General features: G+C 42.1%; 2 protein-coding genes across 3 annotated transcripts in view; one reads left to right on the plus strand and one right to left on the minus strand.

Moving 5' to 3' along the window:
• si:ch211-11n16.2 (zinc finger FYVE domain-containing protein 1) lies at positions 1 to 18,067 on the minus strand. Its single transcript, XM_048265001.1, has 11 exons — positions 17,809 to 18,067; positions 16,081 to 16,591; positions 10,719 to 10,936; positions 10,027 to 10,133; positions 9,402 to 9,510; positions 7,945 to 8,042; positions 7,610 to 7,727; positions 7,106 to 7,276; positions 5,488 to 5,692; positions 4,375 to 4,473; positions 1 to 1,590 (listed from the first exon to the last, which is right to left on the minus strand). Exons 1-11 carry the CDS (start codon positions 17,926 to 17,928, stop codon positions 1,358 to 1,360), a joined length of 1,989 nt encoding a protein of 662 aa, XP_048120958.1. The 5' UTR covers positions 17,929 to 18,067; the 3' UTR covers positions 1 to 1,357.
• Positions 18,068 to 20,636: 2,569 nt separating this feature from the next.
• The window catches only part of dpf1 (double PHD fingers 1), a 39,227-nt gene continuing 37,854 nt past the window's right edge, over positions 20,637 to 22,009 (plus strand). The window contains exon 1 of one of the 2 annotated variants that reach the window (XM_048265376.1): positions 20,637 to 20,724. In XM_048265376.1, the coding sequence (XP_048121333.1) occupies positions 20,693 to 20,724 (32 nt within the window). In that variant the 5' untranslated portion in view covers positions 20,637 to 20,692. Of the gene's footprint in view, positions 20,725 to 21,782; positions 21,847 to 22,009 lie in introns of those variants that run through there. The other variant, XM_048265377.1, reaches the window with a different exon arrangement.

Here is a 22,009-nt window from a genome sequence, read left to right on the forward strand (position 1 = left end):
AAAGGTTTATGATCATCTTTAATACTTATTACAAGAAAGCAGAAAAAACACAGATTGTCTGAGGCAGAAAATCAATTATATACAATTTAAAAATCATAGCTTTGGTTAATAACTGTACAGTCTTGCATTTGCATATCCAGTTCCGGGGCATGTCTAAAGGACTAATATGACTGCTACATTTCCAGTGAGAGTGTAAGAGAGTCTATGATCTGAGAGGAAAAGAGAGATGGAGATACTGGGACACAGATGGAGCATTAAAAATGCTTTAAGGGACTTGCCTCTCCCTCAACAATCTCAGCTTTAACTCAATATAACTCAGCATTAGGAGCCGGGCACCCACGCTGCACTGTAGACCACAGCAAGCTCGCCACCTGCACCACGCAGCAGTCTCCTCTCGATTGTTATTGGCCATGTGAGTTCCACTAAGAGTACAAATTCATTACACAGCTGGTGAGATGAGAAAAAAAAAGTGTTAATTTTGCCTGTCTCACTGGTAAACATTAACCCACTGGATATGATAAGGAACGGAGAGGTGCAGTGCGAAGACGACAACTATCGCCTTAGACCATCACTGGAATGTTAACTACACGGCATATGTACTAAACGCTTATTATTCGTCATGTCACCGGTCGGCCTAGCGGAACCGATTTTAGTGGCTGTTCTCTCCGCTGAGGACTGTATGACCTATGCAGCACGTTCCAGTGCCCAGGATTGCCTACAGAAAAAAAAAGTGCTCAGTGTATAGGGACAAAGTCCCGCGATAAGGTGAGGTGTGACTTGGCTCGGCAAAGTCCTTATGCTATCTGCAGATGTGCGGATGACAGCCCATCCCTGTCTTGTCACCTCCACCAGAGCTTCACTCAAAAGCAGCAAGTTCTAAACAAATTAAATCATACATAGTTTGCTCATTTCCCTGTCGAAAAAACAAAGTGTTTATACGACGATTAATGTGTTTCTCGTGTCTGCTTATTTGTTTAAAATGCTGCAGAATGGGTTAACTACATGTCCTGAATTCCACGTGGTCAGCGAGGCCTGAGATGAGTCACAGACGCAGGGCGAGAGGAGGGGTCACCTGAATCAGAAGGCTCTTGGCTGTGGATAGTGGTGGAGTTCTTCCCTGATGCCAATGGTCATGCTGAGGACTTTACTACGCCCACCCCTACTGACAACGGCATCAGCTTTTTCATCAAGAAGAGTAAACAGAATGAACAGAGGAACAGACAGCCTTGGACAGCTCAGACTCCTTGGCAGGTATGTGTGTATGTGTGAGTGTGTTTGTGTGTGTGTGTGTGTGTGTGTGTATATGCGAGTCTATGTATATGAAATAGTGTCTGTCTAAGGCTTTCCCAGGTTTCCTCTACAGGCTGTCCTTCTGCCTGGCACAGTCGTCACACACCCGCACTGGATGGTCCCACCCACGAGAGGGCACTGGCCGGCTCTGGGCTGAGCAGCCGCCACACACGCCCTGCCCGCAGGCCCGGCAGTGATGCTTGGGGATGCTGGGCGTGAAGGCCTTGTGGCACTGGTGGCACTCGACGATCTCGTGATCGGGCACCCAGTAGTCAGGCCGTGCCACACCCTTTACAAAACCTGAGACGAGAGGAGGATGGAGAGAAGAGAGGGATGTTAGAAGAAGAGACAGTAAAGTCCTGTTTTACATTTACATTTATTAATTTAGCAGACGCTTTTTATCCAAAGCAACTTAGATACTGTATGTCAATTAGAATGCATTTCCAAGGAATTGCATTCTAATTGACATACACATAAAGTGTGTGTGCTTGCTCAGGTGTGGTTCACCAATGGATGCAGTCAGTGAAATAGGGTGTGCTGAACTCGGCTCGATCCAAGGATTCCAACAGTACCTTGTTTTACGACATCGGGCATACGGGTCAAAGGTTACGTGCATTAAAGGTTGTACCAGTGATAGCGGGGATACGTCACTTCTGTTGATGTTCAAACAAAACAGAGAGCTAGCTCGCTATTCCCTCCCCCTCCCTCCCGTGCAATTAAAACTCTCTTAAACGCGCATCTCGTTGGTTATTGGTTGAAACACTTTATTTTGTCTTTGAGGGGTTGCCTTCCCTTGTTGGTAGCAATTGTTTTTGTGTACAGATCTCGAAGCCTAGGCTGCCTACAGAGACACGTTTTTTTGACGGCCTGCTTATAGGGCAGGCAGCTTAGATGAATTAGATAAATGTGATAATTTATGTTTGGGCCTTTTTTGGGCCTGAAATCGCTGATACAACCTTTAACACGTGTCCGAAACACCAAAATGCTAGTTGCAGTGCCCCCTAGAGGTCAGAGAGCACCAAATTGTATGTGTGTCCTCACGATGGAGTCCCGAGTCCATGCACCAAGTTTTGTTGTGATACAAGAAAGCGTCGCTGAGATAGCTTACATCCTGTTTGGCAGCTTTGCAGCTGACTTCGATTGACTGTGAAAACTTTTGTGAAGCTTGGTCTGAGGATCATGTACGTCAAGTTTCATGAAAATCTGACAAAATTTGTCACCTGTGAAAGTTTAGTTTCACTTTCTGTAAAATCCAATATGGCAGAAAATCGACAAGGGTCAGTGAAGCCATCTCTGCGAGCAACTTACACTGGTTTCGGCCCGACGGTTTATAGTTGGAATGGTGTCGATATCTCAAAAGCTCTAGGAGCAGAAGCTGGCCAAAAAAGTGGGCTGACAGGAATAAAAAAAATAAGATAGGGGACCTAAGAAGAACAATAGTGTGCTGCTTTCAGCAAGAACACTAGTTATATTACAAGGGCCAATGTCCCTGGAGCAAATCGGGGTTAAGTGCTTTGCCGAAGGGCACAATGCTGGAATCTGGGAATTGAACCCACAACTTTTCTGGCTACTGCATGCTAGCCCAGCTCCTTACCACTACGTTCCCACCGCCACCACTTTAAACAGGGTGTTTCTTGTGCATGCTGTTGTCTTGCACTGAGAAGAGCCCAATTGTTGATCCTCTTCTGCTCTAAATGTTCAAAAGCCAAATAATAAGCTGTGGTACTGTATGTTATATGTCCTAGCAAATAATGCTCTTTCAAAAAGATCAGGGGCCATATTCATAAAGCATTTCATCTTTTCACTAAGAGTATTCCCAAGTGGCACTAGAAGTTTCTAACCAACAGTTTTCTCGTAAGTCATATTTACAGAGCTGTTGAGGGAAATAAACTTTCACTGAGGAGTCCTATGCTCAGAGAGCGACTCAGTTGCTATGGCAAAGTGTAAAGCATCACACACAAGCTTACATTCAGTGACTGGTTCATGAGAGACAGGTCTTTGCTGAGTGAATATGCATTCTCTTCACAGCCGACAGCATCGATAAGTAAGGAAAATAAATAAATAAATAAATAAATAAATAAATAAATAAATAAATGTGAGACAAAGGCTTCACGTTAATTAATAGACATTATCTTTGCATGATGTTATGACGTTTTATTTATTATGTTTGTGTAGGAGTTTCATTTCATAATATATTTTTAGATTTCATTTAATTTTAGTACCCGAGTTAGTTGTTTCATTTGGTTAAAGATGTCAGTTGCATTTTCATTGAGATGGTATATCTTCTCTATATATTCTGTATTCCACCACACCGCCATGACAGAAACAACCCTTTTCCCTTCTCTTTGCGTGTAACTCCACTACTAGGCTATTCCGTTCTCCCAGACTCCCAGAATTACTCTTCTAGTCAAAAAATGCTGGGACTGGTGTGCCTATTATTTTGTTCTTAAATCGGCAAGTGCTTCTTTTAGCCTTAAAATGCTTATTTATAAATAACAGAAGAGGTAATATAACATATTTACACCAACCAAAAGGGAAATGTGTTACATTTGTAATGACAAACCTATCTAGTCAATGCTTCATTTCTTGTACTTATTGCCATGGATACAGAACAAATGTATAATATAATTGACAGAAGTTCTCTGAATGTTTCATGCTGGCGTTACAAAAATGCCTGCCGGAAATCATTATATCTAGAGAGTGAAAAAAAAAATGCTGACTCGTGAGCGCTCAGCAAGTACAATGAAAATATATTTCCCCCAATCTATCTCGTGGCTGGGGTGAACGCAGGGGGGTCTGTGCGATAGCAGCCAGCGTGCTGCTGACCAAATCAGTTCTCTGCACGTAATTACTGTCCGACTCAGCCCAGCTCACCGGTCCCCACTCCACGAGCCCACACAAACGGGGCGCAAAACCTTTCATCATGGCTTCCAAAAATAACTCCCTTTTTGGAAGCTGGCTTCTACTAGAGCCGTGATTTTGCCCCCAGACTCTCATATCGGTATGAGGCGGAGTGTAGCCCTGAGGGCCCTGTAAGCCTCTGAGGAGACTGTAGGAGGGTGTGTGTGGGTGGTGCATACTTACACAGGGGGTAGTCCACAGCGGTGGACACCATGTCCAGTGTTGACTGGGCCACCTCCGTCACTTTACGCGCCATTAGAGCGTGTGGCTCCAACTGGGCCGCTGCAAGAAAGGAGACGCGACTTCATGTTGATCCATCTAACCATACCGAACATGCTTTAGTTCTAAAAGTGAGATCTGACACACTGCATTTACCAATTACCAGTAAATGAGACATTTCACTAGTGCTGTGAAATGCTGGAGAATACTGCAGTTCAGACACTTATGACACTTTAAATGGAGGCCTAAAAACTTCTGAACGCCCCTCAATACTGGTAGCCATTTCTGAAAGCCAATTACAAGACCGCCACAAATTATACACTTGAGATTTTGAGATTTAATAAGGGTAGGAGTGCACAAGTTTTCTTCTTGCTTCTCTACAGTAGGAGGTATTAGGTCACAACGACTTGTTCACAGAAAATAATGTTTCTAGGCAACCATAAATGACAGCCAATTAAAGCAGGACTTTACTGCTCTTCTCGACTAAACCTGAATTTGTTCACTAAATGTAGACATTCTCAAATGGTCCAGAGTGGGTTGACAGCTATAAGAGATGACGGAGGTTTTTAACATTGACATTGTCATAACTGGATTTCCCCATTTGAAGTGGGATCCTTCTATGCTAATATTTAACAGGGGTATGAGTCATGCTTGTCTTGCTGCTCTGAGAGCCTCAGCTAAAAGCTTCAGATAGAAGATGAAAATCACACAGAGAGATGGGAGAGAGATGGGAGAGAGAGAGAGAGAGAGAGAGAGAGAGAGAGGGAGAGAGAGGGAGAGAGAGAGAAATGCAGGGGCAATGACCAGACATAAGGAAGACAAAGCACAATTCAAGGAACATTATGTCCATGTTGAATTTGATTCTTTCCATTAAAATCTACATTCTGACTGTTTTCTGAATACTTGAAAAACACTTTCCCAACACACCCTTGCTTACACTGGAAGCAATGGCTTCCCTTGTGATGCCCATGACTAACAAACAATCTGACTGCTAATTTAGCACTCCGCACCATGCCCAGTATGCTTTGCTCAGTGTGCCAGGCGACGGGCTGGGATGGGATGGTCTGAGCTGGTTACCTTGGTTGGTGGTGATGGTGGTGGTGGTGTTGGGGCCTCCCTGGCGGTAGCAGGCATCGCAGACGCGCACAGGCCCGCTGGCCCAGCCGCGCTCCGGTACGGGCATGGAGCGGGACGAGCAGGCTTGGCAGAAGCCCTCGCCACATGCACGACAGTGGTGCTTCCGTTCCAGCTCCTCAAAGGGCTTCTCACAGGCACGGCACGCCTGATACAGACACAGACAGACAGCAAGAGAGAGAGAGAGAGAGAGAGAGAGAGAGGAGGAGAGGGGAGGAGAGAGAGGGAGGGAGGAGGAGAGGGAGGAGGAGAGAGAGGAGAGAGAGAGAGAGAGAGAAGAGAGAGAGAGAGAGAGAAACAAAGAAATAAAGATGACATGATACAAGGAGTTATGAAAATAGTAGGATGGGTCGAAGAAGAGAAAAACATGGACGATTAAGAGAAAAAAAAATTAATGGATGAAGAGAAAGAGAGAGGGAGAAAGACAGGATGTTGGTGGAACAGAGGAAGAGAAGTAAAGATCGAGAAAAGGGTGTAAGTGTAGAGACAAACAGAGGAAGAAAACCAGAGAGGGTAATGACAACCTGTATCCATGGTGATAACGCCAAGACTAGCACAGCTGGCTGCTTTTGGAAAATTAATTGTAATGATAAATAGTTGAAAAAAGAGGCACTTCAGCAATAAAAGATGAGTCACACAATGTTCAAGTAAAGAGTACAGACTGTCATTTCTGTCTTGTTCCAAATCAACAGGAACACTGAAGAGTCCCTGTTGAGGATTTCATACTGTGGGATGTCAGAAAATGTCCTTTTGTCCTTGAGAAAGTAATTACTTGCACATCATCGATTTTCACATACCTTTCACACAGCCAGCTTTGTTGGCAAGAATCTGTTCATTTTTAAGAGTGAAAATGCAATGCAACACAACACAATATTGCAAAGATAAATGCCCACGCATGATATACTAGTACTGCATGATGCAAGTACTGCATGATGTAAGCTTGATTTATGCTTCTGTGTAGAATCAACGGCGTAGCCCCAGAGAGACCTCTGCGTTGCCATGTATCCCCTCCAAGCCCTGTGCTGTCGCTTGATGCGCACCTCCAAAAAACTGTCATTTTGCGTCAAGGCGACATAGACCACAAAGGCTGTAATTGGTCAACTCAGCCTGTGTGTTTATAGCCATTGTGCTCCAGTAGTCTACTGTGGGTAGTAGCAACATGCTAGTTCGCTGAAAGAAGCTATGCAAATAAACTCAGACATATTTTTGGTTACAATGATGGGGTCATCCGATTGTATGGTGTCTCTTTGTCAGGAATGTTTCGAAATCAGCACTGCACCAGCAAGCAGTACTTTGTTCGCTTGCTAACATAACATAAACTGGCTGGCAGACACCTCGCAAATAACCTCAGACTCATTTTCTGGTTACAATAACTAGGTTATTGAAATATACTGTGTCTACTTCTCAATAACCTTTACAAAATCTAAGCAAGAAAAAACAGACACAGACGCAGACATGGGAGACGCAGAACAGAAAAAGGTTCATGACGGCTTAGAGGCAACAGCATAGTCACTGTGTGGACTCGCAGAATTAGAAATCTAGCTTAATGAGGGTGCCTCACCATGATTTCTGCATTGGGCCTCCAGTAAGGCGGCGCCACCTGGTCTGTGAGCCAGGACGTGATGGCCTTGGTGGGTCCGGTGCTGTACTCGGACACTGACTGGATGACGAAGTTCATGCCGTCCAGGACCCGCTGGGCTGCATTCTGATGGTCGGTGGGGAACAGCTCTGACTGGAAGGGAGAGAGGGAAACATCCAGCAGGAGTACTTCACTCATAGCAGACATGATGTACACAGTCTGGCATCGTATTGCCTTACGATGTCTCTGGAGAAGCTCAGCAACATTTGACAACAAAACTGTGCAACATTGACAATGAAAAATTATTTGAAAATGCACTACCTGCATCAAGTCAATGGTGACCATAGAGTACAAGTTTTGTAGAGTAACTCTTCAACTGGAACATCATCATATAGAATAGCTGTCTAGTAGCAACACTGTGTCTAGTAGCAACACTGGGAATTGATTACGTAAGGAATCAGACTGTGTGTGGATGGGTGGTCTCACCCCAGGCCAGACGTGCTTGACTTCGGTTCGGACCACACTGCCCTCAGGGTCCTGGTTCCCCATCCAGTACTGCCGACTGCGGTAGATGATGCCACAGGTGGGACACTCGAGTACATACCTGAGAAAAGGCAGTGTTTAATTATACATATCGTAGAATAGTCATTGTACGGATCATGTGTAAAACATATGTTTCTGATCTACTTATTCTTCTATCAAATAGCATGTTTGGATATGGATTAAAACTTAATCAAACTTACAGTATGTGTTTGTGTTTGTGTGTGTGTGTGTGTGTGTGTGTGTGTGTGTGTGTGTGTGTGTGTGTGTAGCTCACTTACCCTGACCAGGCATATTTGGCTAGGCCAAACCAGGGGTTGTCGGTTGAGGCTGAGGTCTTGGGTATCACAATCATCTCCCGACCTCCCTCATAGCACCTCTGGGAGCAGAGCAGAGGTCACAAGAAAAACATAAACATGAGAAGGAACGCTTCATATTACCTGAGAAACAATAAATAAAATAAACAACACCAAAGCAGATTGTGTTAAAAGCAAGCATTACTAAACTGTTACCCAAAGCCCTAACTCTAGTGAAAAAGTATTTCCCACAGACATGAGGGTATCTTGGAGGTGTAAGAATAAGGTATGAGCTACACCAGGCACGCAACTGAAGCGTTCCGTTCGCGTAGCGTCTGCTGCAACAATTAGCTCCCACTATAATCAATGGAAGTAGCTACACTAGACGTGATAGCGGCACGTACGTTAGAAAAAAATAGACCAGTCTTTTAAAATGAATTTTTCGCGTCGCGAACTGAACGCCTTCAGTTACGCGCCTGGTGTAGCTCATACCTAAATCCTAAAAGCCACCAGATGATGTATGCACTACTCTTATAAAGTTATTTCATTCTCAATTATCAATTAATGTGCTCTGATTTCATTTGCTTTGATTATCTGATAAGGCTCGAATGAAGGCCATAGTGATGCACTTTACACCTTCAGAATGTCACTCAGCCTCCTCCTCTACACTGATCTGATTACCCACTGATAGCCTGCCAAAGCAAATGAATGGACCCATTTGTTTTCCTTCTGCAGTCCTGGCAGCCATCTCAGGAGGCTTGTATAAGCACCTTCCAGTTAACAACTTAGTGGGAACAAGCACACAAGACTGCTGTTCCTCCCTCTGAATTATTTCTTGTGTTGCCAAACACCTGCGATAATGTTTACGCTTTGCCACCACCACACAGATCACATGGCACATGTGCAGTGACAAACATGGAACACAGAATGACTACAATGACTCATCCAAGACAGCAGTAGTCCAAAAGTGAAATATGGGAATCTGACTACAGAGCATGAGTCACCCCACTTAAATCTTACATAGCTTTTACTTTTAACATCAAAACTAAATATAAATAGCATTTTGCTACCCACTGGACCTAATTACTGATTATTGGACTGGTTATGGTGAATTTTCCAGGTCTGGTAAATATCTGGATTCACTGCACTGAAAGTTTCAATGTATAAAGATATGAAATACTATAGTTGAGAGTAATTTTACAAGTGCTATCATATTGTAATCAGCAATCTTGTTACTGTTAACAGATATGAAATTGTTTCAGTAAGACCATCACAGACACAGCTGGTCCTGAAATGTGTGCTGTAATAGTTTGTCTTGGTGAGTTATTACTTTGCAAACAAGCAGCTTGTAACTCATTTACATTATTTCAGTGAAACCCCATCATAGAAGCAGTTGGACGGTACACTTTGTGGGTAATAGCCTATTTTAAAGTGGTTATTACCTTACAAATGAGGACCTTGTTGTTGTACTGATGAGCATACTGGCACAAGCCATCAGCTCTGTGGTGTACACCATCCTTCTGGTGGTTCATGCCATTCTTGCACCGCACACTAGGAACGTGACAAAACAACACACCATATTCAGGTGTCTACTAATCTTTATGCAACATTCATCTATACAGCCATCTGAAATTGTCAGTTCACGCCCAAACGCTGGAGGAAAACAGATGCCTATAAAAAGTATCAATGTTATAAGGTTTGTGTCCAAGTCCTCGGATGATGAAAGTTAAAAGTATTCTTTTCATTCTGGTAAACACATTACATGTGTCTGAAAATTGATCATATTTCCTGTCAGAGAGAACAAACAAAGAAAAAAAAACTACTGCGAAATGAGGGCATTGTCATAGTTTAGTCTGAGTTAATGTTTCTAATCACCCAAATAATCGCCAGAGATATCCTCAATGTGCTCGATCTAATTTCACAAACTCTTACAGACTGCTCACAACTAACTGCAGTCCTCTATAAGCCAAAGTGGTCATTCTTCCTCAGATGCTCACTCCATTCATTTTGATCAAATAGTGCCATCTCAACTAAGAACAGTGAATTGATCTCTTCCAGGGCACTCACTTGCAGCTGAGGCAAACTGATGGGCAGGTGAAGTACTCATCTGGGAAGAAGGAGTAGACGCTGACCCTCTCATCAGAAATGTCCCCACAGAACCTCTCACTCAGGGCCTAAGACAAGAGGGGACACAGAAAAAGAAGAGAGGCAAGGATGAGGACAGTCTGGAGATCATCTTCATATAATGTACTCTCTGACGGGCCTCTATGGTTTACACTATGAGTGCACACTGAAAATTGGTAACACTTTACTTGACAGTATCGACATAAGAGTGACAAGACACTGTCATGAACACATGCCACTGTCATGACACATGAACTCTAACCCTAATCCTAATACTAACCCTAACCCTAGCCCTAACCCTAAACCTAACTTGTTATGACAAAAACCGAATGTTTATGACTTGTTTATGACACATTTATGACAGTGTCATGTCACTCTTATGTCGATACTGTCAAGTAAAGTGTAACCAAAATTAAACTACAACCAGCTCAACGACCAGAGATATTAACTGACCCACACACTAATAACTATAAGTGTGCTTACACTTCTGCTATTACTATATAGACTATTCTACTATACGGAAGACCTTCAGAGATACCTATAAAGTATAAATATGCCCACACATACAGGCACACAAATGCAGTCCTAGCAGTCCTAGTGCACTCGCACACATACACATGCACACATACACTTACCTGCAGCGCACTGAAGACAATACTAGGTGCGCGTGGGGCGCGGGTAGCCATGTTCTTCACCTGGTGCCTGACAGCTTGCAGGAGCTGGGAGTAGTCTGTAGGGGGCGTGATGGTCTGAGTGCCCACATACTGGAACGAGCTGAAGGCTTCAGTGGTCAGGTTGAGGTCATGGAAGCGCTTCTGCAGTAGCGTGTCAGCCTGGCCTGGACATGAGCTATCTGTGAGGGACATGTTGGGGAAACAGCTCTCAGATCCTGTGATAAAGATACTGCTCACTGTGATAAAGATACTTTGCTTACTTAATTAAAGAATAAAGTAGAGAGAGACTCTTGGGGATCACCAGGAGCCTGCCCAAGGCCAGCAGTGGCGTGGTGCCATATGGAAGCGTGAATGAGTCAGCCAAAAAATAAAACACATCCAGAAAGTGGTGTATTCTCAGTTTTTAACTAAATAGACTGGGTGGCAGAAACCTGATGTGCATGCCAGCTATTCACTTCATTATATAACAACAAAAAGTAGATGGGAGTGGAGGAAAGTAGAGGAAATACACATTGCTGTCTCGAAGGCCAGGGTTGCATTCCAGTTCTATGGTTCACTTCCCCTCCCCTTAGGTGTACATCAACATTCCATCCCACAGGTAAAAATATGGCCATGGGGTTGGTGAGCTCACTGGAGATATCCACTTTTGTATTATACCCAACCCCTTAGGTCAAACTGAAGTTTTAAAGGCTGTTCTTCCTGACTGGAATGGCCTGCTAACTGTACTAATTGCTGATCCACACACCAGAAAGCACCCATTCACAGTGAGCTTGTTTACATGCACACTAATAATCTCATCATTATCTTATTTCTGGAATTATTAAATTATTCAAGTGGTCATGTAAACGGCATAATGTGATATGCTTTATCAGAGAACGACCATTATCTGATGAGAAATCACACCTAGATTTTCCCCCAATAATCTGATTTCTTCATGTATACCGTTAGTCAGATTTATTTAGGCTAGTTCTTTTATATCTGCGCATGTGTAAAAACCGTAGAAAACGAATGTGATGTAGTCAAAAGTAACGCGAGCGGCAACTAGACAACAACAAACATGGTGTGGAGCAGCAATAAATCCACAAGCAATAGTCACTTCTGGAGCGAAAAGGAAACCAATGTTATGCTTAACGAGATGAAAAGCCTTAATATACTCCATTTCCTAATCGGAATAAAAATAGACATGGGGACACACTTCGAAAGGTGTCGGCAAAAAAGGCGGAGGCAGGCTTCAGAAGAAGTGTGAAACAATTACGCACTTCAAAACTAGACTGCATTTCCGGCGGGAACTGCGAACGTGTGCTTGCCCTGGTCCGGTCACCAACGTGAGCAGACAGTGACATATGCTATGCTGAACCTGGCTTGATCCAAGCATTCTAACAGTGCCTTTCAGTGTTGGAGCAGTAGCAATACCTCAAAAGCTCTATTCAACTATTGCCTCGCGGGGTGAATGCGGTTCGTTGGATTTTACCTGTGGCCTGCCTTCGAATTTAGCTTCTATGACTAAAATCAAATCAATAAAATAAAACAACAGCAGTGATTGGCTGCAAAAATAAATAATGTCACGCGTCTTGCACCTCTCAAACTGGGCTATCAGGTAACCTAGAGAAAAAATTGAAATTATGAAATATGACTAAGGCATTAAAATGCTGCTTGTTTGTCAGGATACTTTTTCACTGATTTATTTTAATATATTCCATCCCCTAATTCTGTTTTACTGGTTTATTTGACAAATAATCTATATGGATTTGCTCTATAAAGACCTTATGTCTGTTTGGGATTGTTTTGAGAGCCTATTGATGTATCTCAGAATAAAGGAATGTCCACAACATTAGTGATGTTTTTTGTGTGTGTGTGAATGTATTTTACTTAACTCATTGAATGTAGCTGGATACTCATGAACGCATGTCTCTAATAGCCACAATAGGAGTAATTTTAGCAACACCGTATTTTGTGTGGCCCATAACGACCCAGTGGATCATGAAAGCTTGATTAAAATCTTGATAAGATTAAAATGTACCAACAGCTTGCTTGTTTTTTTTTATCTTCTTCAGATTGCCACTTATCTGTGGTGTAAGAGTTCAGTATAGGTTTAAGGTCTGGGGCAGGGATTTGACATTCTGTGACTTTCTCATTTCCCCTCAGACCAACATGGCCTGGGACCCAGCAAAAAACTACACTCAAGTACTGGTTCTTTAGACGTTCTAGTTGATCAAGCTCAGCTTTGGTTGTACTTTTTGCGTGACATTAAAGCCTACTGGAAAGATTTTTAATTGCAATTTAATTGAATGCAATTTACTTTTACGATTAAATAAAATGAATTTATCCCTCTCACCAATATTTATTTACAAATGTACATAGGCCTACTGTAATTACATTTATACATAGTTATTCTACTGATCTTTATACTATTCATCCTGCACATAGACTTATTCTTACTACTCTTAAAATGTTGTTTCTGCACTGCAATGACACTGTTTCCACACTGCACATAGCTGTATGTTATGTACATATCTGTTATATATTTGTCATATTGAATATCCATATTTATTCTGTTTTATTATATTCTGTTAATACACTGCATATGTCTATATTATTATTTCTACTATTATAATGTTACTGCTACATCTACATACATTATTCTACTTATTGTATGAGATAACTGCTAATACACTGCACATATTTATATTTAATTCATATTACTCTAAACCACCTTCTGTAAATCAACTGTATACTACATTGCACTATATTTCTTGACCTGTCTCTGTATATTTCATCACCTTTCTATACTTTGCATCACATTGCATGCATACTGTAGCTACATGAATCACAGCTAAGATCCTTGGTTGCTATGAAGGCCAGTCGTTCTAAATGGATGGTTGCTATGGCCAAAGGCCAGTTATCTCTGCCGTTGTCAAGCGGGCATATCCTAACTTTATCTTACCGGTATTTTAAACATCTCTATTTTACTTAGCCTACTTCCATACAGTGAGTCCCATTAAGAAGTGGCCACTTCATTTGCGCTTACCGTGATTCACGCAGCAACATTATTAAATTAATCTGTCACCATATGCCTATGCCAACGTTTGCAAAGAGGAGAATCTTTCAATTTGATTCACAATGAAACGTTATATTAAATGTACATGTAAACAATGAGTAGGCTAGTTTTGGTTGTTGTTGGTGGTGTTACTGCATCCCTTAGTTATGCCTACAATGCAAAACTGTTCCCTTGTGATTGTTAGACGCATTTCAAAACATCGCGACGTGAAATGCCACCACAAAACATTGTTTGTGAATCGGTCTTATTAGGAGTTCTCGCTTAAGCTGTCACAGACCCAGGCGCTACTTTTAGGGCTGAAATGCTTCCTGAATTACTCTTAGTAAAAAAAAAATTAGGAGTCCTAAAGTTACGAGCGACGAAGTTACGAGTACAAGCATCTCAAATCAAATGACCATGGCATTACGCTAAGCAAAATAAATCCCATAACGTTACAGCAACATCTCATCCCTATGACATAGCTAGCTAGCTTCTAGCCACACAAGAAATAAATGGATGATGTTAAATCTCCGCTTAGCATTCTAATAACAGAAGGGGCACATTTATGTGGACCACTACAACATGACTCATTATGTCTGTAACTCTATAAAACACTTACTTTCATAAAGGAAGCACACCATCCAGCACATACACATGGAAACCGATATTTTAGGTACTTGGCCACGAACTCAAAACGTGTCTCTCTGAAGCTCTGTTCTAGAATCTTTGCTCTGAACACTGTTGCTAGGCAACATCAAATAAACAAAATGATAGTCTTTTCAAGGTATTAAAAGCAGAGAGGGTTAAAGCGGAACTAGTAATCAAGGATCTTTGTTAAAAGTGTACGTGTGATTATTCATATTAATAGGTATAGCCTATGGAGTGCTGCCGACCACTGTTCATTACGGCCTAGAATGCCTTTACAACAAAACAACACAGTAAAACCTAAATGCCCGTAAACATATGCATTTGCATACTTGTAACATTTTTAATAATACTCTCCCATCATGATATTTAACAATAATGAAAATTTTAATTTGAATACCGTGGATGTGAAAATAACTGTACTACGTCAGCAATAAATAGCTAAAGTTCTCCTTACCATTTCAGTTCGTAAGTCCATACTATCCCATGGCAGAGCAAGGATTTCATGATTGGGCAAGGTTGCCCGGAGACATTGTGCATACTTAGAAGGCATTGTGATAGATGTACCAGAACAACTGCAAATGTGGAAGGTGATAGTTACCAAATACGGGTGGGTGGTTTGCCAAATGCTGGAACCTTTTGTAATGTTTTCTTTTTTTTTTTAGCTTCTGCACCCTCACATTGGAGTCCCGAGTTCAAACACAAAATTTGGTATCGATATGTGACAGTGTTCCTGAGATATGGGCGACTTCCTGTTTGAACTTCGGCGGCGATTTCGCTTTGGCTGTGACGGGCAAACGCTTTTCAAAATCAAAAAATCCTTCTGGTAACTTTTGTGAGGCTTGGTCCAAGGATAATGTATGTCAAGTTTAAGGGCGCTCGACCAAATTTGTGACCTGTGAAAATTTAGTTTCGTTTTTCTGTTCAATACAATATGGCGGATCTTAAACGACCATCCACCTGACGCCATCTTCGCGACCAACTTAGACCGGTACTGACCGGACGTTTTAAAGTTGGAACGGTGTCTCTGTCTCAAGGGGCCTAGGTGCTAGAGCTGACAAAAAATTAGGGAGACGGGAATAATAATAAAACTTAAGAAGAACAATAAGTGTGCTGCTTTGCAAGCACACTTAATAACAGGAAGTTTGAGTTTTACATCACATACTTTGAAAGAAATCCGACTAATGGACGGAATCATGTAAACTAGGTTTTTCTGATTACCGCATTACTGAAGTGCATGTAAACACGCGAGATCAGATTATTACCATTATTTCATTATTCCCAGTTATCTGATTATTATGGTCATGTATGGTCTCACTGTTTAGTGGCACCGTTTACAGGTACCGTCTTAGCTCTCTGGTGTGCAGATCATCTCTGATTCTTTTGGATACTGATTTGATCTGCTGAACAGATTAAAATGGGTTTGATGTACCGGTTAATGCATTAGAACATTTCTATGTGTGTTAGGGGAGAGACACGTTGGGCATCATCTACTAAACTCTTAGCGGAGCATGTTAGCAAGTGGTGAACATATGGATGGGCACAATGATAAGACATGCATCTGCATACATGCGCAAAGGTAATCTGAGGTCAGTTTGAGTGTCTCGAGTGTGTTCATGTGTGCTGTGCCCACGCCCTTACCCTGTCCCAGCAGCTGTGTGCGTGACGTCTCCTGGAACACCATCACGGCAGGCCCCAGGCTGGAGAGGGGCACGTCCAGGCCGCAGCGGCTGGAGAGGGCGCGCAGCTGCGGGGTGAAGTACCGCAGGTAGGCAGCAGAGGCGCTCCCCAGGAACTGGAACATGTCGTTGTGCAGCCGCTCGGCCCGTGTCCGGTACACCACAATGTCCGACACGGCCAGCACCTTCAGCAGCAGCCGCATTCGGCGGTTCTGGTGGGTGGTGGCGCCGAGGAGGCCCTCGGTATCCAGGACGACCAGGCCCAGACTGGGCTCGAAGGCAGCCCACACACCGACCGTGCAGGTGGTGGGGGAGGGCGAGGTGGCGAACACCTCCTCTCCGTCAAAAAGCACATGGTTGAGTGTGTGGGATTTGCCATCACCAGTGTTGCCAAAGATGGACAAGACCTTGACGCCAAGGGTGCTGTCACTGTCAAAGCCCAGCTTCTGTAGGAAATGCTCGACATCACGAACCTGAGAGGGGAGAGAGGAGGGTGCAGGAGAGCGTGTAGAAAAAGGTTAAGCCAAAGTCGAGTTCTTAAGAGTTCTTGAGGGGTTCTTGAGTTCTACCTGATGTGAAGATTTCTGGAGTGAGTGCCCTGCCTCACCGCTTTGTTTTGTGTAGCAAGACAATAAGGTGGGCATTCTGTACCATGGCAGTAAACCAATCAGATTGCTTAAAAGAAGTTACACCAGAACAGGAAGGAGTGTTTTAAGTGACCCACCACAAAGATCTTCTAGATCCGTCTCTGACCACCACAAATACACTTTACTTCATTGTATAATTTCTGAAGTTATGTAGGTACGTTATATGTTACGTTGGAGTTACTCGCGCAGCAATAACACACGGAACTCCTGACAATAATTGATAACAATACAGGTGATCAGAGTTCACAGGTGACAAACCATGACTCATAAGCTTGGCGAGGCATGTGACTGTCCAAGGAAGCCATCAGAGTAAACCGAACACCAGGGGCGCTCCCATATACTACTTCAAGGTACTTTCCGTCCGGGTGGAGTTGAGGAAATATGGAAGCTATATACAAAGCTAGCCAGCAACACCAGAAGCTGGATCGGAAGTTACTTTACAACAGGGTGACAGTTACTAACAACTGTGTGACAGCGATTTGTCGTTGTGATTCTAAACAACTGCAACTGGCCTGTCTTGCAAGCTAACGAAGAATAGCTAACATTGACCCAACAAGCTAACAGTGTGGGGACCACCCTCTCAGATTCCACCAACACTGTTTAGGTGGCAAGTATAATGCTGCTTATAACTAGACAGTGCACATTTGGCCGAGCTGTTGATAAATTAATTCATACCGCTAAGGCATTTCAACATATTATTTTGGTTGTACGGGTGTCGAAGAGATGAGTGACAGCTTCTAGCTTGTCAGCTAATTAGCTAACTTACATCACATCCTCAAACCTAAGAAAAACAACAAGACTGATATACAATGCTAGCTATATTAAGCTAACACGTGTGCAACCCCATAATAACAACTCCCGGTTAAAGGTAACTTGCATGACTCAGCAACAATATACACCAAATTGTATGAGGATGTTTTCGTTGACTGGTTATTAGGCTACCTCTTTCCAAACAAACACATTTTAAACGCTAATTAATGTTGCGACAGTCAACTTAAAACGTAACTGAGCTTGCGTTAGCTAGGATAAGTTAGCTAACTTGCCTGTAAGTTTTCATTTTCGTCAACCAAAAGGAAACTCCTCTCGCTACCATTCTCTTCAATTCCTTTATGGTGACTCGTAAGAGATATTTCCTCCATTTCTTTCAGTAGCATCTCAGACATATTTGGACATGCCACTTAGTACCATCACTAGATAGAAGGCTGACCCTCTTTTGTTGATAAAGAAGCTGGCTAGCACGCTAACTTCACAGACAACAACAAACGAATTTTGCATGTACACTTCCCCTCTCCCATGGCAGTGGTTGTGACGGGTTGTGACAGTTCACTTACGTCAGCCGAAAGGCAGATAGACCTGCGTAGTTGCAACAAGGTGGCAAAATGCAAAGACCTGGAAACTTTCATAACATTGTAGCAACATAGTAGCCGACCAAAATGTTATTATTAATAAAGATTGGCTACGTTGTAATGCTTTGCCTACTGGCTTAGAGGCCATGTTAGTTGGTTGGTACCTAGGTAGCCTACGAATTAATGTAAAACATTTAAAACATTCCTATTTGATACCGTTATAAATATGCCAGAGGCTATGCCTGAGTCTGTAGGTGGGCCACTCTTAGCTCTTTAAAGATTTGTTTAAAAGATTTGTAAAACAATGCAAGGCTAATATGATTTTTTTGTTTGTTTCTTTGTAGAATGTATCATCTCTCTCTTTCTCTCTCTCTCTCTGTGTGTGTGTGTGTGTGTGTGTGTGCTTTCAAAATGTATAGTCAGATGATGATCATGCATAAAGTGTTGTGGCCCACAGAAAGAAACAGCTCAATCCTGCTGTCAAACTGTCTTAATTATCAAGTAGGCCTATGCTAGCCAGAGGCTTGATATTAGCAGAAGGTGTAAGCATGATCCACATGAATAAATTATTTTTACTTTTTTTTTTTTTTTAAAGAAAAATTCAGATACAGGGCCCACCTTTCCTTTCTGTGTCCATGACAGAGAAGCACAGGCATGATGTAGGCCCTAGCCTAATTATTCCCATATTTTGAAATAAGAACATAAATGAAAAGGTTAAAAGGGGTGCAGCTTTTGTATTAGGGCACAGTTCTTCAAAGATCAACAGGGTATGCTGTATTCCATGGAGCTTGCTAATGTTCATTAAATATTTGTTAGCAGAGATCTATAAATATCACATGTCACAGAGAAGCAGGGAAGTGGCGCCATTGCAGTTAAACTGAGATGATGGATTGAAATTCCCTCTTTGGCTGAACCCATTCTACCAGAAATGCTCACAGCAGCTTGAAATAATCTGAAATCTCGTGTGAATTAATGCCTTTAATGAAAAATAACTTATTTGAGTCAAACCTACACCATAACTTAATGGGAAGTACATTCACATTTTCTTTCTCTGCTTTCTACCACTCACAAACGGCAGCATGAAGTGCTGGATAATACCTTTGTACCTTTGGTGTGACTAAAAAAGAAAGATAGCTTTATCAATACAGGATGCAGCTTTGTGGTGTTGATTAGGCCTAAGGGTGTTTCGGGTATTTTATCACATTCCTTTGAAAGCATTTCATGTGTGAAAAGCTTATTCGACCTGGGGTAATCGTATTAACGGCAAACATTTCTTCAACATAATAATCACTGGAACATAATGAAGTGGGAATGCAATGCAGGTGGTCTAAAATGGATAGTTTTGAGCAGAGACAGTTAATTTAGTATAGCATTGTGGTCAATGTTTTCATACTGAGAGCCCATGCTGTGGTCAAAAAGTTGCATTTGGTCAATGGTATTGTGGCCAAATCTGCTAGAAGAATGTGTCCTCCTGTTTGCCTTTCTGAGACAAAGCAATCAAATGTTCAGCAGATACTGTAATAAATCTTAAAACTTACTGTTTACATGTAACTTCAGCAAGATTCAGTGAGGACCTCTTTTTATAATCTGCCTACACGCATTATAGAGTTTTAGTCTAAAATTAGGAAGCTACCCATTTACAAATCTCTCAAACAACAGCCTATTCAGTACTGAGTTTTGCTATAATCTGGCATCATATAGAGATGTCATGCTGAGAAGGATTTTTATTACATTCACTGGGTGTTTTGACCCAGACTATAGAAGTAAATAGCAAAGATTCCGCTCTAAATATTCTTTGCTAAATACAACCTGGATGACTAGTGGGAATGACACGTGTGTGTACTTCTTCACGTGAATGTATACCATCAAAATCTATTTGACGTTGATACCAAGAGTAGTTGCTTATAAAATATAGCTCAAAAGAGGTTAATTGTTGCATAGTGTTGATTAAAATATTTGTCATTTTAATAATTTGCCAATACCTACTGAAATGATCAGACACATATTTCAACGTACACAATGGACACATTTTCCTACAGTCCTTTAGAAATGTATGTGATAAAACTGTAACATAATGCATATGTCACTGCAATTAAACCTGCATTTATTTATATATAAAGTAAAAAAATATCCTAGGTGTGTGTGTGTGTGTACAATTAAACTGACCATGTTTATTTTTGGACGCTACCAACTGCAGGAAAACACTGCACCGGCAGAATCCTACACAAAAGCAAGGAGGAAATTGTGTAAGGTCTGCACACACTACAATTAAAACTGATGCTCCGACATCTCAACCTTGACATTACAGTAAATGTTTTGGCTTATCTGAGTAGTCTTAGGCGGGACTATTATATGGTTAAAAGTGTTCCTTGCTGGTAGTTGTAGTGCATTTTCTATACGTATGTTTAATATCAATGCGTATAAAAACTACATTTCCCCCAACATGCCAATAAGTAATCCCCCTCCTATTGGCTGGATGCTCCAGCCGCAGCCCCTGAGAATGAATGAAATTGAAATTGCTGGTATATTACATGTACAATACCGGGCATCTGCAGTCTACATTGTATCATTCTATATCAAAATGGCCACAGTGGTTCAAAACCCTCTGAAAACGTAAGTAAATGCATTTTGTTCTGGTTTATTACAGAAATGTGCGGAGCCATGCCGTACTGTTTAGTTTTCTAAAAATTGCATGAAATCCTTATAACAGAGTTGGAAGTGTCAATACGTGCACTGTGGCCGGCAGCGTGAACACTGGAGGAATGGCTAAAAGTCTTAGTACGGCGTCTTTATTTGGCATCTGGGTAACATTTTCACAGAGCGGTAGTGGTTGACATGCCGCGCGTTCACAATTTTCTGTATTTGGCACACCGTAGCTTCTACTGAGCGATATGGTGGAATGTGAAAGTGGCATTTACGTGACCCGGCGTCCCTAGTTAATAGCATACATTGATCTCTATGAACTTGCATGTTCGTAAATCGGGAGATGATTTTTCTTTTCTTTTGATATAGCGACGTTCCATCAGCCCCAAAATAACAACCAACACGCCAAAGATGGAATCGTCGCCAACATATTACCTGTGCACGACGAAATTATAGAGTTAGAAACAATACACCAAGCTCTCCAAACAGCTCTCGGCAATTGTCGGCTTTAGTCCTTAAAAACCATTCACTTACTAATACTGCATTTTATGTTTTTGCTGTCCGTCAAAGATTAGGCTATTTCCTATGTGCCCTTACAACCTTAGCTTTGAAGTGGCCAGAATATTGACCAACAACTATAATGATGAAAACGCATCTGTATTTAGTCGTCTGAAATATGTAGGTATTGATACGGTTAATTTAAGAGTGCTTATGCCTATGCTGCGTTATAAGGACAGACATTTACTGTAACCTCCCGCTCCCCTACCGAATGAACGATTGACATTCCATCAAGTTTCCGTACGATTCCTTTGTGCGGATTGACAAGAAATTGTACGCGTGCGGAACGCAGACGCCCGCACGGGCTGGCAGCCAAAAGGTGGCTTTGCGTCTGTCTCAGAAACCGAGACCTTATCGAAGGGCATACTTTGCTGCTTGCCTCTGCTAGGATATGTATACATCCATTTAAAAACCAGACTGAGTCTAGTTGTCCCACACTCCTATTCGTCTCTTTGTGGTAACCGTATAAGCTATCCTACCTGTGCGGAGTGTGGGTGATGCAGAACTGCACCCGCTCCTGTCACCCATCGCAAGGTACAGTTTAAACGACATTTCATGCAGTACTTCAAAACGTATCCGCACCTATTTTGCGTTGTCTTGGCAAGTTAAACCGTGGTAATAGCCTAGCAATGTTTTTGATTTCATCAGCCGGCACAAACCAACTGTGATGGTATTTAATGAAGCCTGAATTATTAAG

The sequence above is a fragment of the Alosa alosa genome, chromosome 15 (genome assembly GCF_017589495.1).
Source record: "Alosa alosa isolate M-15738 ecotype Scorff River chromosome 15, AALO_Geno_1.1, whole genome shotgun sequence".
In the NCBI taxonomy this organism is placed as follows: Eukaryota; Metazoa; Chordata; class Actinopteri; order Clupeiformes; family Clupeidae; genus Alosa; species Alosa alosa.